The sequence below is a fragment of the Saimiri boliviensis genome, chromosome 17 (assembly GCF_048565385.1).
Source record: "Saimiri boliviensis isolate mSaiBol1 chromosome 17, mSaiBol1.pri, whole genome shotgun sequence".
NCBI lineage: Eukaryota > Metazoa > Chordata > Mammalia > Primates > Cebidae > Saimiri > Saimiri boliviensis.
In genome coordinates, this window is record NC_133465.1 from 65,705,103 (window position 1) to 65,719,055 (window position 13,953).

Consider the following 13,953-nt stretch of genomic DNA (forward strand, 5'->3'; position numbering starts at 1 on the left):
CTAACCCACCTCAGAGACTTCTTGGCCCATTTCAGCTGGAAGGGATCTGTTCCAGCGCTGAGCTTTTATTTTGCTGAGCAACTACCTGTACTCAGATGGCTTGACTCTGTGTGTGTCTCACAGTCCTACTGACAAACTCCCTAGGGGCCGAGATGGCATGGACTCGGGTATCAGATGCTCTACAGCACTGGGGAGCGTCTTACACAGGTGAAGTTCTCAGTGATGAGCTGGGGTCACTGTTCTCTACACACCAACATGGCTGAGAGCTGGGGCTCACAGACTGCAGAACTGGTGTAAGACCTTTGTCTTTTGCCAAGCTACTAATACATCCTGCTTGTCACAGCCCTTCCATGATGCAAAATTAAGTCATTTTGTGTCTAACACAGGAAAAGGAAAAAGACAGGCCCTTCCCTTCCCGGCCCTCAAGGGTCACCTGTAGGATGATGTCGTAGAGCCGGATCAGGTCCTGGGGCCTGGGGGAGCGTTTGCTGTCATCCTCTGGCTGCTGCTGCAGCAGAGCCCTCTGCAGACCTTTGGCCATGTTCTCATTACGCTTGATTGCCGTTGACAGCTTGATATAAGTCAGGTAGCTGGAATGCACCCCAAGTCAGCTCAAGTTATACTCAGAGAAGCGGAGGAACTGGGAGGAGGACTGGACGACGAGTTGGGGCTTGCCCAGAGGAAGTGGGGGATGGGGTGGGCGGCCACAGCAGGGCCATTTGGCCTGGGCTTCAAGGGACCCTGAATTTGGCTACATCAAGTGGCAAGTTTGCAGGGGGCCTGTATGGGACCTTATCATGATTTTTTGCTTGATTTATACCTTCTGCATCTTTTTTCAAGAACCACACAGTGGAGGAAAACAAAAAAACACACACAGAGTGGGATCCCAGCAGGAGGATCACTTGAGCCTAGCATTCAAGGCAGCAGTGAGTTATGGTCACACCACTGCACTCCAGTCTGAGTAACAGCAAAACCTTGACTCTAAACATGAAAAAAAAAATAAAACTGGCTGGGCATGGTGGCTCAGGCTTGTGGTCCCAGCTATTCAGGAGGCTGAGGTGGGAGGATCACCTGAGCCTGGGAGGTGGGGATTATGGTGAGCCAAGAATGTGCCACTGCATGCCAGCCTGGGTGTCAGAGTAAGACCTTGTCTCAAATAAAAAAAGAGATGGCCCATGGATGGCAAGCCAGTTTCTGAAGCAGGGATTAGTGCCCTGACCAGCTCACACTACAGGACAATATTCTTCCACTGCAGCTGCTCCCACTCATCTGAGGGTCTTCTCCACTCAGAAAACATTAAGGTACAGTCACTTGGGTGGTTATGCATACTAACCATGTGTATAAACGGAAGAGACTATTTTAACTGTACCACCTGGCAAGTGCTTTTAATATTTAGGGCTAAACCCATGTTCACTGTCGAAAATCTGTTTAAGCAGCACTTCTGTGTCTAGAGCCCCAGCCCACTCTGGCAGAAGACCAGAGGCCAGAGCTTAGAGAGAATACAAAAGATGCCGGGGACAGGGGACGCAGCTGAGGTCAGGGGCTCCACAATGAGCACACGATGCAGGGACTGTCAAGTTCTGAGCACTGACCACTGGTCTCTACTCTGCTTCCAGAACAAGAGCGGCCTTGTATATCCCGGAGATCTCAACAGCACAACGGAAACCCTTCAAGGTTCTGGAGTTGGAGTCCTTGGTGGAAGGGCAGAGCCAAACACCAAGAGGAGCTTCATGCTCTTATGCAGAGCTTGCATCTGACAAGCCACATCCTTCAACAGGAGTGGATGACCAAGAATCACTAGACATTTAATCAAGGAAAGCCTCTACCAAGAAGGAAGAGGCCAGAATCAAGAGGGAAGTTCTTCTACGCGGAGAAGACCTTCAAAAAATGATTACCAACCCCAGAAAGATAAGGGAAGGCTGTGCAGTTGTGAAATTAGAATGAGACACTAGGTAACATTTAGCCAGGAGCGGTGGCTCATGCCTGTAATTCCAAGTCTTTGGGAGGCTGAGGTGGGCAGATTACTTGAGGTCAGGAGTTCAAGACCAGCCTGGCCAACATGGCAAAACCCCATCTCTACTTAAAAAAAAAAAAAAAAAAAAAATTAGCCAGGTGTGCTGGCACGTGCCTGTAATCCCAGCTACGAGGGTGGCTGAGGCAGGAGAAGGGCTTGAATCCAGGAGGCAGAGGTTGCAGTGTGCCCAGATCACGCCATCGCACTCCAGCCTGGGCAACAAAACAAGATTCTATTTATAAAAAAAAAAAAAAAAAAAAAAAGCCAGGTGCAGTGGCTCATGCCTATAAACCCAGCATTCTGCATTTTGGGAGGTTGAGGCAGGTAGATACCTCAGGTAAGGAGTTTGAGATCGGCCTGGCTATCATTGTGAAACCCTGTCTCTACTAAAAATTAGCTGGGTGTGGTGGCGGTGCCTGTAATCCCAGCTACTTGGGATGCTGAGGCAGGAGAATCACTTGAACCCAGGAAGAAGAGGTTGTAGTGAGCTGAGATAGCGCCATTGCACTCCAGCCTGGGTGACAAGAGTGAAACTCCGTCTCAAAAAAGAGAAACAAAACCAAACATTCAGAAAACACAAAGGAGCTCTTGGATGGTGTCAGCAATGAGAAAACCTGTGTGAGGTTAGGTGGGAGTCAAGAAGGGTCAAGGCAGGGAGAAGTGAGTGGAAGAGTGAGACACAGCGGTGTAGAGGTACAAAATGATGAAATCTCAAATCTGCATGTTATTTAGAGATACTGAGGTAAATCCCATAGACATGTATTAAAAGAATTAAAAGTGGATGCTTCTGAGAAACAGGAGAGAAGGTCATGAGATGGATTTTCCTAAAAAGCTTTGCAGAATCAGACTCAAAACAAAAAAAATTATCACAAAATGATGGGTATTTAGATACAGCTTTCCAAAGTTTTACTGAAATACAAAAGCTGGACCAGGCATGGGGCTCATGCCTGAAATCCTAGCACTTTGGGAGGCCAAGGCAGGCGGACTGCTTGAGTCCAGGAGTTCAAGACCAGCCTGAACATGCCAAAAACCTGTCTCAACAAAAAATTCGTGCATGGTGGCACACACAGTCTCAGCCACTTGGGAGGCTGAGGTGGGAGGGCTGCTTGAGCCCAGAAGGTCCAGGTTGCAGTGAGCTGTGATTGCACCACCACACCACAGCCTGGGCAACAGAGCAAGATCCTGTGTGTGTGTGGTGGGGGCAGCAGCCTGATTCATCAATTTACCCCAAAGCTGGCCTCTGCCCTGATCTGAAATCCATGGTATGATACCAGCTATATCTTAGGGTGGGAGAATGAATCCATGGGCGGGGGTTTCAAAATTTCCAAAGTTTCCTAAGCCTTGTCGAATGTTTCAAAGGGTCTTTTCAAGGTGAGGAAGGTAGACTAACTCCTGATTTTTTGTGGCTGTTAACTACAAACATATCACTTAACCTCCTAGAACCTCGTCTTTCTCATCGGGTTGTTGAAACAGACATCGTCTAAGGGCCCTTCTTGCTGAGTCCTCTGGGGGAACATTTTATGTGAATTTGACATTTGCAGAAAACTTCTAAGGTAAAGTTTAAGGGTAGAGAAGGGAGTTTTTGTGGTTTTGCTTTTATAGGAATATGGAGAGGAATAGGGGAATGGTTAAGGATATTGTCAGGTTCACCATATAAATTACAAGCAGTCACTAAGAAATCAAAATTTCAAGGTCAGATGGAAAAGAGAATCTGATGGGAAGTGGAGTTTTCCTAATGATCTTCTTTCTCCCTCTACGTTTCAAAAGAAATCACTCTTCTTCTCTTCTGTAAAACAAAATGACTCATCTTTTTAAAAAATGAAACTTGACAAGGTGATTCTACTTTATTCATTTCTGAGACGGGGTCTCACTCTGTTGTTCAGGCTGGAGTGCAGTAGCATGATCATGGCTCACAGCCTAGATCTGTGGGCTCAAGCAATTCTCCTGCCTAAGCCTCCCAAGTAGCTGGGACTTATGGGCATGCATCACCATGTCTGGCTAATTTAAAAAATTTTTTTTTTGCAAAGATGGGTTTCCCCCAGGCTGGTCTTGAATACCTGAACTCAAGTGATCCACCTGCCTTGGCTGCCTAAAGTGCTGGGATGAGTGACTTTCACATGTATACAAAGGAGGAAGGGACAAGAATTGTCAAGATACCCCCAAGGACAAACCTGGCGAGGAGAACTTGCTCTATCAGGTGTCGAGATTGACGCAAAGGTATATAATGCACTGTGATGGTCCAAGTACAGACAAATAAACCAATGAAGCAGAAGAGTCCAGAGAAAGAGCACACATGGAGAAAGTGGGACCCATGCCTGGCAGAGCCGCAGGGAAAGGATGCAGTGATCAATAAATCTTCCCAGAACAACCTATTATCTTTATGGAAAAAAGAGAAGCAGATCCTTACCTTCCACAAAAATAAACTCCAGATGGAGTTAAACTTGAGTTGAAATTAAACTTCAATGTGAAATGGACAATTTTAACACATTCAAAACACAAAGACTCCGTCTCAAAAAAAAAAAAAAAAAGAAATTTTAAATGTAGGCCAGGTGCAGTGGTTTATGCCTGTAATCCCAGAATTTTGGGAGGCTGAGATGGGCAGATTGCTCAAGTCCAGGAGTTCAAGACCAGCCTGGGCAACATGGCAAAACCCTATCACTACAAAAAAAAATTTAGCTGGGTGTAGTGATGCATGCCTATAGTCCCAGCTACTTGGGGGAGGCTGAGGTGAGAGAATTGATTGAGCCGGGACGTTGAGGCTCCAGTAAGTCAAGATCATACCACTGTACTCCAGCCTGGGCAAGAGCGAGACTCTATCTTAAAAAAAAAAAAAAAAAAAAGAAAAAAGAAACAAAGAAATTAAAAACATAATGTATAATCTTTTGTTCAAATGATCTTTTAACAATATTAAAAAGTAGAAAAATTAAAATAACTCTTACCTGTGCAAGTACTGAAGATTAGACACCTTCCCCGACTCTCCATCAAGGATATAATCTCTCTGTTTCTGCAGAAAGTGAAAAAGGTAAAAAGCAAAGCAACTGATGCTCTCTGTTGCTCTGACCATCTCACGCAATGGTGGGGTCTCTGAAGTGCCCTGAACATAGACACAGACTTCTCAAATAAGACAGGAGTCCTCAAATATCAAAGCTCTACTACTTGACATAATCTAGAATGACAGTGGCACTCAAATTGTCACTGGCATCTAAAAACTGACCTCAAATAAGAGAACTGAGGGTAAAGGACAGATGAGACTTCCTGTCCACTCCTCCCAGTGCCTCATCCCAACGCACTGAAATCACACTCAGTCCATGGCTCTGGGTGAAGGTGGAGGCCATAGATCCCAGTTCCACCCCTGTGCTGGCAGAGCCTGCCTTTTGTGGCTGGCTTAATAATGTATCCCCAGAGCTATCTGCATCCTAGCCTCTGGAATCTGTGAAGATGTTACGATATACGGTAAGAGAGAGAGACTCTGCAGGTATGATTAAGTTCAGGATCTCTGAATTATCTGGGTGGGCCTAAGGTAATCCCAGAGTCCTGAGAAGAGGGAGGCACATGGAGAAGAGATGGAGAAGATGTAGAAATGGAAGCAGAGGGGAGAGGAGCTGATGGCTTTGAAGCACAAGCCGAGGGCCACAAGCCAAGAACTATGGGCAGCCGCTAGGAGCCAGGAGATGCATTCTTGGTAATACTGGAAAAAGATTCCCCCAGGGCTTCTACAGGAACACAGCCCTGTGAACCCATGAGATTCTGACCTCTAGAAGTATAAGATAATGCATTTGTATCATCTTAAACTATTAAGTCTGTGGTAATATGATCGCAGCAATAGGAAATGAATGTGCCCTGCAGCACCACATTCCTTACATTCTGTGACGTGTCTCCCAACTGCCATGCATTCAAGGTGAGTGACAGCGACAGGGGCTGGAACCCTGTAGGTACCTCTGTTAAGTTGATGAAGGGAAGAACAACACATAAAGGCAGCCTAAAAGGGCAAGGAAGCAGGAGACTCCTTAGAGAAAGCAGTGATTGCAGAAAAAAAGTTCATACTCAAAGCTCCGTGGCAGATGCTGAAAAAAATAGTTCCAAAGCAACACTTGAAGTTATTGTTGTTTAATAGGTACCGAGTTTCAGTTTTACAAAATGAAGAGAGTTCTGGAGATGGACTGGTGGTGACGGTTGTGCATGATAAAAGTAATTACTACTGAACGGTATACTTAAAAATGGGTAAGGTGGTATGTTTTGTGTTTAACGTTTTTTACCACAATAAAAATAAATTTTTATGAAGAGCCAATAATTAACTATCAAGACTTATAGCTGGCTGGGCGCAGTGGCTCATGCCTGTAATCCCAGCACTTTGGGAGACCAAGGCGGGCGGATCATGAGGTCAGGAGTTCGAGACCAGTCTGACCAACATGGAGAAACTCCATCTCTACTAAAAATACAAAATTAGCCGAGCTTGGTGGCACATGCCTGTAATCCCAGCTACTCGGAAGGCTGAGGCAGGAGAATCACTTGAACCTGGGAGGCAGAGGTTGTGGTGAGCTGAGATTGCACCATTACACTCCAGCCTGGAGAACAAGAGTGAAACTTCATCTCCAAAAACAAAACAAAAACACCCTACAGCTGCAAGTATCCGATATTTAGAAACTGCAGAGGTCTCTGTGGGCTGGGACGGTGTGCAGGCATACCTTTCAGAGATAGTAAGCTATGAGCTGGACCTTGAAAAACAGGTGAGGTTTGGGCAGGTGAAGAAGGGCAGGAAAGATTATCCAAGTGTGAGAAAGGAGGGGAATAAGAACAGTGTAACGTACTGGGGGGAAAGGCATTACTGAGATGACGGTAAGTGGAACAGCTTGAGGCAGAGGACTCAGAAGATGGAGCAACGTACGAGGCTGGGAAGAGACTGAGGATGGCTTGTACACCAGCTGAAGTCTGAACTCAGAGACCAGTGGTCTCTAAGTAGGGCACATAAAACCCAGGGAGTCCGGGTATGAAAAGAAAATTAGAATTTCCACTTCTATTTATTTAATTCAAAAAAACCCTTATTTTAATGCATTTTATATATGATAAATTAGTCAAATAATAAGATATATAATTCATAAATAAACACATCAGTGGTGCAGGCTGAATGCTGCTCATGGGGCTTATCATCACAAAAGTTTGGAGGCTACTGCTCAATACCTAGAGGAAATCACTGGGGTTTTTTTTTTTTTTTTCTTAGAGATGGGGTTTCACCATGTTGGCCAGGATGGTCTCGATCTTTTGACCTCGTGATCTGCCCACCTTGGCCTCCCAAAGTGCTGGGATTACAGGCGTGAGCCACCGTGCCCAGCCAATCACTGGGCTTTTTATAATTAGACAGGGAAGCTACATCTAGGAAGATTCCATTTGTACTTTGCAAAAGAAAGGCCTGGAGGAAGGAACCGAGACCAAGACAGAAGCAGCGATCAGGACACCTTCGTAGCTGCCTAGGCACGAGAAGAAAGGCGAAATAGAAACAGGCAAATCAACAATAGACACGAGCACTGCAAAGGGAGAAGAAAGTGGGCTTGGTGACAGGGACAAAAGAGACAAACAGATCTGAGATTTTCAGTCTAGATGCCTGAAGGAATCACAGGGATAGTATTTTTAGAAAAAGGAGGCACTGGAGAGGTCCACCTGGAGACAAAATTTGAGATGACAGGCTTAACAGGCCACATAGGAAACCATTAGGAAGAACAGGGGAGAGAAAAATTCATTTCTGAATGTGATGGAGCCCAAAGGCCCTTTTTTGTCCTGACTACCACACCTTAAAAAACAACAACAAAAGCCAGTGGCCAAGAGAGCAGTGCACTTAGAGCACTGGGGTCCACCTGAGAAGGGGTCACAGGCTGAGCTGGACCCTGCTCAGAGCAAGCACCAGGGCTCCGGCTCAGGGTCCTACCTGATCTGGCTTGAGCTCCTCCCGAACCACCTGGATGGCGTCCCGACACTCGCTGAGCATGGATTCGAACAGGCGCTCCTTGGTTTCTTCGCTTTCAGCCTAAACAAGGGCAGATCAAAGTAAGAAACTTTACTTTGAGCAAACCATAGTCATCTAATGTGAGGAAAGCAAAATCACGCTTGGAGACTGACCACACACTCACTCCACACCAGAGACCGTTTTAATTGTTACTATTCTCTACCATATGTTTTCTTATAGCGTTAGTCATTATTCATATGGAAAGGGGAGTTAAATTTTTTTTTTTTTTGAGATGGAGTTTTGCTCTTGTTACCCAGGCTGGAGTGCAATGGCACGATCTCGGCTCACCGCAACCTCCGCCTCCTGGGTTCAGGCAATTCTCCTGCCTCAACCTCCTGAGTAGCTGGGATTACAGGCACGCGCCACCATGCCCAGCTAATGTTTTGTATTTTTAGTAGAGACGAGGTTTCACCATGTTGACCAAGATGGTCTCGATCTCTTGACCTCGTGATCCACCCGCCTCGGCCTCCCAAAGTGCTGGGATTACAGGCTTGAGCCACCGCGCCCAGCCGGGAGTTATATTTTTAAAGTAAACATGCTGAAAAAACTGATGTGAAACTTAGCAAGGCATTATGTCTCTTCCTAGAACAGAACTTCCTGCTACTTCCCTCCAGCACTCTGCCCTCTGCCCAGGACCTGGCACTCCTTGAGGGGCCTTACAGACTGAACTCAGGGCACTCACACTGAAGCACAGCACACCAGAAGCTTCTTTATCTTTTCCTTCCAGAACAAACTGTCAAGCTCTACCGTAGGCCAACAAAATTACCCATTACGAATGTAACCCAACTCAAAGATGATTCCTTGTAGGTCCAAGCAAGTAATAAAAATGACTAATCACCATCCTGGCTAACATGGTGAAACCCTGTCTTTACTAAAAATACAAAAAATTAGCCAGGCATGGTGGCATGTGCCTGTAGTCCCAGCTACTTGGGAGGCTGAGGCAGGAGAATTATTTGAATTCAGGAGGCCGAGGTTGCAGTGAGCCAAGAACGTGCCACCGCACTCCAACCTGGGCAACAGACAGAGACTCTGTCTCAAAAAAATAAAAAATAAATAAAAAATAAAAAGACTAATCAATACCCACCAAAAAGACAGTTCTCCTAAATATCATACTAACTTCACCATAGACATGCTGCACTCAGATATTCCACATGACTACTCTGAGAACAACTTTCAGGACAGACAAGGTTGACATGCATGAGACGACAGTCTTTGCACAAGTACTGGACGTCATCCATCTGCTACACAGCTGGCACAGCTGGGGTAAGTGAAAAGTGATTCACTAACTGAATACCTGCCAAGCCACATTATCATCCTAAAGAATCCGACTGAGCAGACAGAAATGGACAAAAGACAGAATGGAGATGAACCTGTGTGACTGGCGGACCTACTGTGAAATTAAAACATCAACATTCTATTACAATATTTGACTTCCCATAGAAATTGGAATTCGATCTGAAAAAAAAGTCTTAATGTTCCACTGACCTCTAAGAAAGCGCAAAGGAAAATTCAGTACTGCTCACTCCTTTAAGAGATGGGTGGGGGGCGCTTAAAGAAAAATATTTTTTCTTCTCTTAAGAAAGCTTTTCTTTCTTTCTTTTTTTTTTTTTTTGAGACGGAGTTTCGCTCTCGTTACCCAGGCTGGAGTGCAATGGCGCGATCTCGGCTCACCGCAACCTCCGCCTCCTGGGTTCAGGCAATTCTCCTGCCTCAGCCTCCTAAGTAGCTAGGATTACAGGCACGCGCCACCATGCCCAGCTAATTTTTCGTATTTTTATTAGAGACGGGGTTTCACCATGTTGACCAGGACGGTCTTGGTCTCTTGACCTCGTGATCCACCCGCCTCGGCCTCCCAAAATGCTGGGATTACAGGCTTGAGCCACCGTGCCCGGCCTAAGAAAGCTTTTCTTAAAAGTTCTTAAGAATCTTTTTCTTCTGTTTTTCTAGTCTCCAGTGTGAAAAAAAAAAAATCTTCCTTGTAACTTACCCAATATAAATCAAACATACTTTTCCACTTACAAGTTACTTGACTTTCCTATTGTTCACTAACTTGGGAGTGAACTGGGGCAGAGTCATCCTATAAATGTAGTAAAGCAAACAAGGCCACCACTGACTCCCAAAAACACCAGAGCAGCACTGTCCAACAGACGCTCTGCCACAGGAAATATCCTCTACGTCCACTGTCCAATACACATACTGAGCACTCAGAAGTTTTATTAATTTATCTTTTATTAATTTATTTTTCTGAGACAGAGTCTCACTCTGTTGCCCAGGCTGGAGGGTAGCAGCACAATCTCAGCTCACTGCAACTGCTGCCTCCCGGGTTCATGTAATTCTCCTGCCTCAGCCTCCCAAGTAGCCGAGACTACAGGCGCCCGCCACTATGCTTGGCTATTTTACCATGTTGGCCAGGCTGGTCTCTAACTTCCAACCTCAGGTGATCCGCCTGCCTTGGCCTCCCAATGTGCTGGGATTACAGGCATGAGCCATGGTGCCCAGCCAGAAGTTTCATTAACTTAAATTTCAATAACCACATGTGTTGAATGGCTACTACACTAGACGGTGCAGCAACACTGGGGCACGCACTTTATAAAATATCGTTGGCCACTCTCAGGTTGGCAAGATTCTTTAGAATCACCTCATCAACCTTACTGGTCTAATTTTTCAAAGTACTAATCTATGGAATAGTGCTGCTGTATAATACTCAGCAATTGGAAGAGGCTACATGAATCTAGAGTACTAAAAACTTGAGTAAGACATGTGAATGGCGGGAAGTGGGGAGCAATGGGAGTGAGAGCATTAGGACAAATACCTAATGCATGCGGAGCTGAAAACCTAGATGACAGGCTGACAGGTGCAGCAAACCACCATGACACACGTATACCTATGTAACAAACCTGCATGTTCTGCACATGTATCACAGAACTTAAAGTAAAAAAAAAAGACATGATGGACTCAGCATGGCTTCAGAAACACGCATGGAGTCAGACGCAGTGGGTCACACCTGTGATCCCAGCACTTTGGGAGGCAGAGGTAGGCAGATTGCTTGAACCCCGGAGTTCAAGACCAGCCTGGGCAACATGCCAAAACCCCATCTCTGCAAAAAAATGCAAAAATATTAGCCAGGTGTGGTAGTGCATGCCTGTGGTCCCAGCTATTCGGGAGGCTGAGGTTGGGAGGACCACCCGAGCCCAGGAGGTGAAGGCTGCATGAACCGAGATCACTCTGCCACTGCATTCTAGCCTGGGTAACAGAGTGAGACCCTGTCTCGAATAAAAAAAAAAAAAAGAAAAAAGAAACACTATCCCAGAGCCACATTCTCAGTAGAAACGATGAGCTACAGTGCCCGTTTTAATTCCATGTAATCCAACAAACATGCCACCAACACCCTTCTCAGATAGGTGGGGTTCAGTGGTTGGGGCAATGGGCGTTCAAGAAATGAACAAACTTCGTCTTACCAGCTACACAGGATTTGCCTCTTTTCCTGTAGGTAGGGTACAGTTCAAGTTCAAAACTTACAAGACGATAAAATGCCAAACCTCTTGACGGCTACGTATTATCTCTGCTCCCTTTGACTACGCCTCTGCATCAAGGTGCAGAAATCCAGCAAACATCCCCACTGCTTCCACAAAACTCTTAAGTTCCCACTGGGCAATTGACAAACATCTTAAAAAGCAATGAAGGAAAAAGTCTATTTGAAGGGGAGGACTTAAGTCACTTGTGTTTTCTTATGACACCCACGCTGCAATGACTCAGACCACTCATCTCTGAAGGAGAAGCTCTCATCATTCTCCCTGGGCAGGGCAAAATGTCTCCAAATAGGAAGCCCTCAACATATTTTGCTATTTACACTTTTATACTATAAATCAGGCGTCCCCAAACTTTTTACACAGGGGGCCAGTTCACTGTCCCTCAGACCGTTGGAGGGCTGCCACATACTGTGCTCCTCTCACTGACCACCAATGAAAGAGGTGCTCCTTCCTGAAGTATGGCGGGGGGCCAGATAAATGGCCTCAGGGGGCCACAGTTTGGGGACGCCTGCTATAAATCTATATTTGAGGGCGAGATGATTCCTAAAAGGAATAAGAAACTCGTCTCAACACGCAGAGGCAGGATTCCTGGCCACATGTGCGCCCACCTTCTCCGCCAGCCACTGGACCAACCAGAATGTGCTCCTAAACACAAGTGGCAAGCTCCCTGCATAAAAATTTGTGGTCTGACCAGACCTTTTCCCAGGTGTGCCTATGACAGGGAGAAATCTTAAGCCCAGAAGTAATATGTTACTGATTAGTCCAGATGAATCAATCAATCCTAGGTCAGTTTTTACAAAACTCGAAACCTTCAGGATGGGCTTTTCTGCAGTTCAGGTTTTCTTGTCAGCCTGTTTCAAAGCTGACTGGTGCAGAGGAAACTGAGCTGCAGTGTAGCCTGATGTACAGACCTCCTGCTGTTAAAAACCACATTCTCAGATTGTTTTCACTTGTCTATGGAATGCTGGAAGGTGGTAGTATGACTAAGAGACACACAGGGCAAGTCTGACCACATTCCCTACCACACCCCTACTATGGGGACAGGAATCAAACCTTACCCAGCCCATTGAGGTCTAGGAAAAAACACATGGAAATCTGGTAAAGAAGGAAACAAACCTCACTTGAGGGGGAAAATATATATATGTGTGTGTGTGTGTGTGTGTGTGTGTGTGTGTGTGTGTGTGAGTGTATATATTTTTTTTTTAAAGAAAAAGATAAATGGTCTTTCTTCCACTCAAACATTAAAATACTAACTATAACTTGAGAATAAGAATCACCAAGGCTGCAGATATTTAAAGTCTGTCCTCCCTGCAGAAAGAGCTATCTAAAAATAATCTCTAAATGCAACTAGTGACAAGTCAGGAGTGATCAAGCATTAAAGAAAACAAAATAGCAATCCCAGCACTTTGAAAGGTCAAGGCAGGAGGATGACCTGTGGCCAGGAGTTTGAGACCCGCCTGGGCAACACAGGAAGAACCCCATCTCTACAAAAAATAAAAAACTAAGGCCGGGCGCAGTGGCTCACGCCTGTAATCCCAGCACTTTGGGAGGCCGAGGCGGGTGGATCACGAGGTCAAGAGATCGAGACCATCCTGGTCAACATGGTGAAACCCCGTCTCTACTAAAAATACAAAAAATTAGCTGGACATGGTGGCACGTGCCTGTAATCCCAGCTACTCAGGAGGCTGAGGCAGGAGAATTGCCTGAACCCAGGAGGCGGAGGTTGCGGTGAGCCGAGATCGCGCCATTGCACTCCAGCTTGGGCAACAAGAGCAAAACTGTCTCAAAAAAAAAAAATAAAATAAATAAATAAAAAACTAGGTCAGGTGCAGAGGTTCATGCCTATAGTTCTAACATTTTGGAGGCTGAGGAAGGAGGATTGTTTGGGAACAGCCTGGGCAACACAGTTGAGATCCCCCTCTCTACAAAAAATTAGGCCAGGCGCTGTGGCTCACAAGTGTAATTCCAGCACTTTGGAGGCTGAGGCAGGACGACTGCTTGATCCAGGAGTTTGAGACAAGCCTGGGCAACAAGGAAAGATCCTGTCTCTACAAAAAATTTAAAAATTAGTTTGGTGCTGGGCGCGGTGGCTCAAGCCTGTAATCCCAGCACTTTGGGAGGCCGAGGCGGGTGGATCATGAGGTCAAGAGATAGAGACCATCCTGGTCAACTTGGTGAAACCCCATCTCTACTAAAAATACAAAAAATTAGCTGGGCATGGTGGCGCGTGCCTATAATCCCAGCTACTCAGGAGGCTGAGGCAGGAGAATTGCCTGAACCCAGGAGGCGGAGGTTGCGGTGAGCTGAGATCATGCCACTGCACTCCACCCTGGGTAATGAGCGAAACTCCATCACAAAAAAAAAAAAAAAAAAAAAAAAAAAAAAATTAGTTTGGCGTGGTGAAATGCGCC

At 45.8% G+C, this 13,953-nt stretch overlaps 1 protein-coding gene across 1 annotated transcript in view; it reads right to left on the reverse strand.

The window, feature by feature from the left end:
* The window catches only part of SRP68 (signal recognition particle 68), a 41,808-nt gene that overhangs the window by 5,190 nt on the left and 22,665 nt on the right, over nt 1-13,953 (reverse strand). Inside the window, exons 9-11 of the mRNA XM_039475974.2 lie at nt 7,935-8,033; nt 4,954-5,018; nt 434-590 (exon numbers count right to left, since the gene is read on the reverse strand). Coding sequence (XP_039331908.2) covers nt 434-590; nt 4,954-5,018; nt 7,935-8,033 — 321 coding nt within the window. The remainder of the gene's footprint in view (nt 1-433; nt 591-4,953; nt 5,019-7,934; nt 8,034-13,953) is intronic.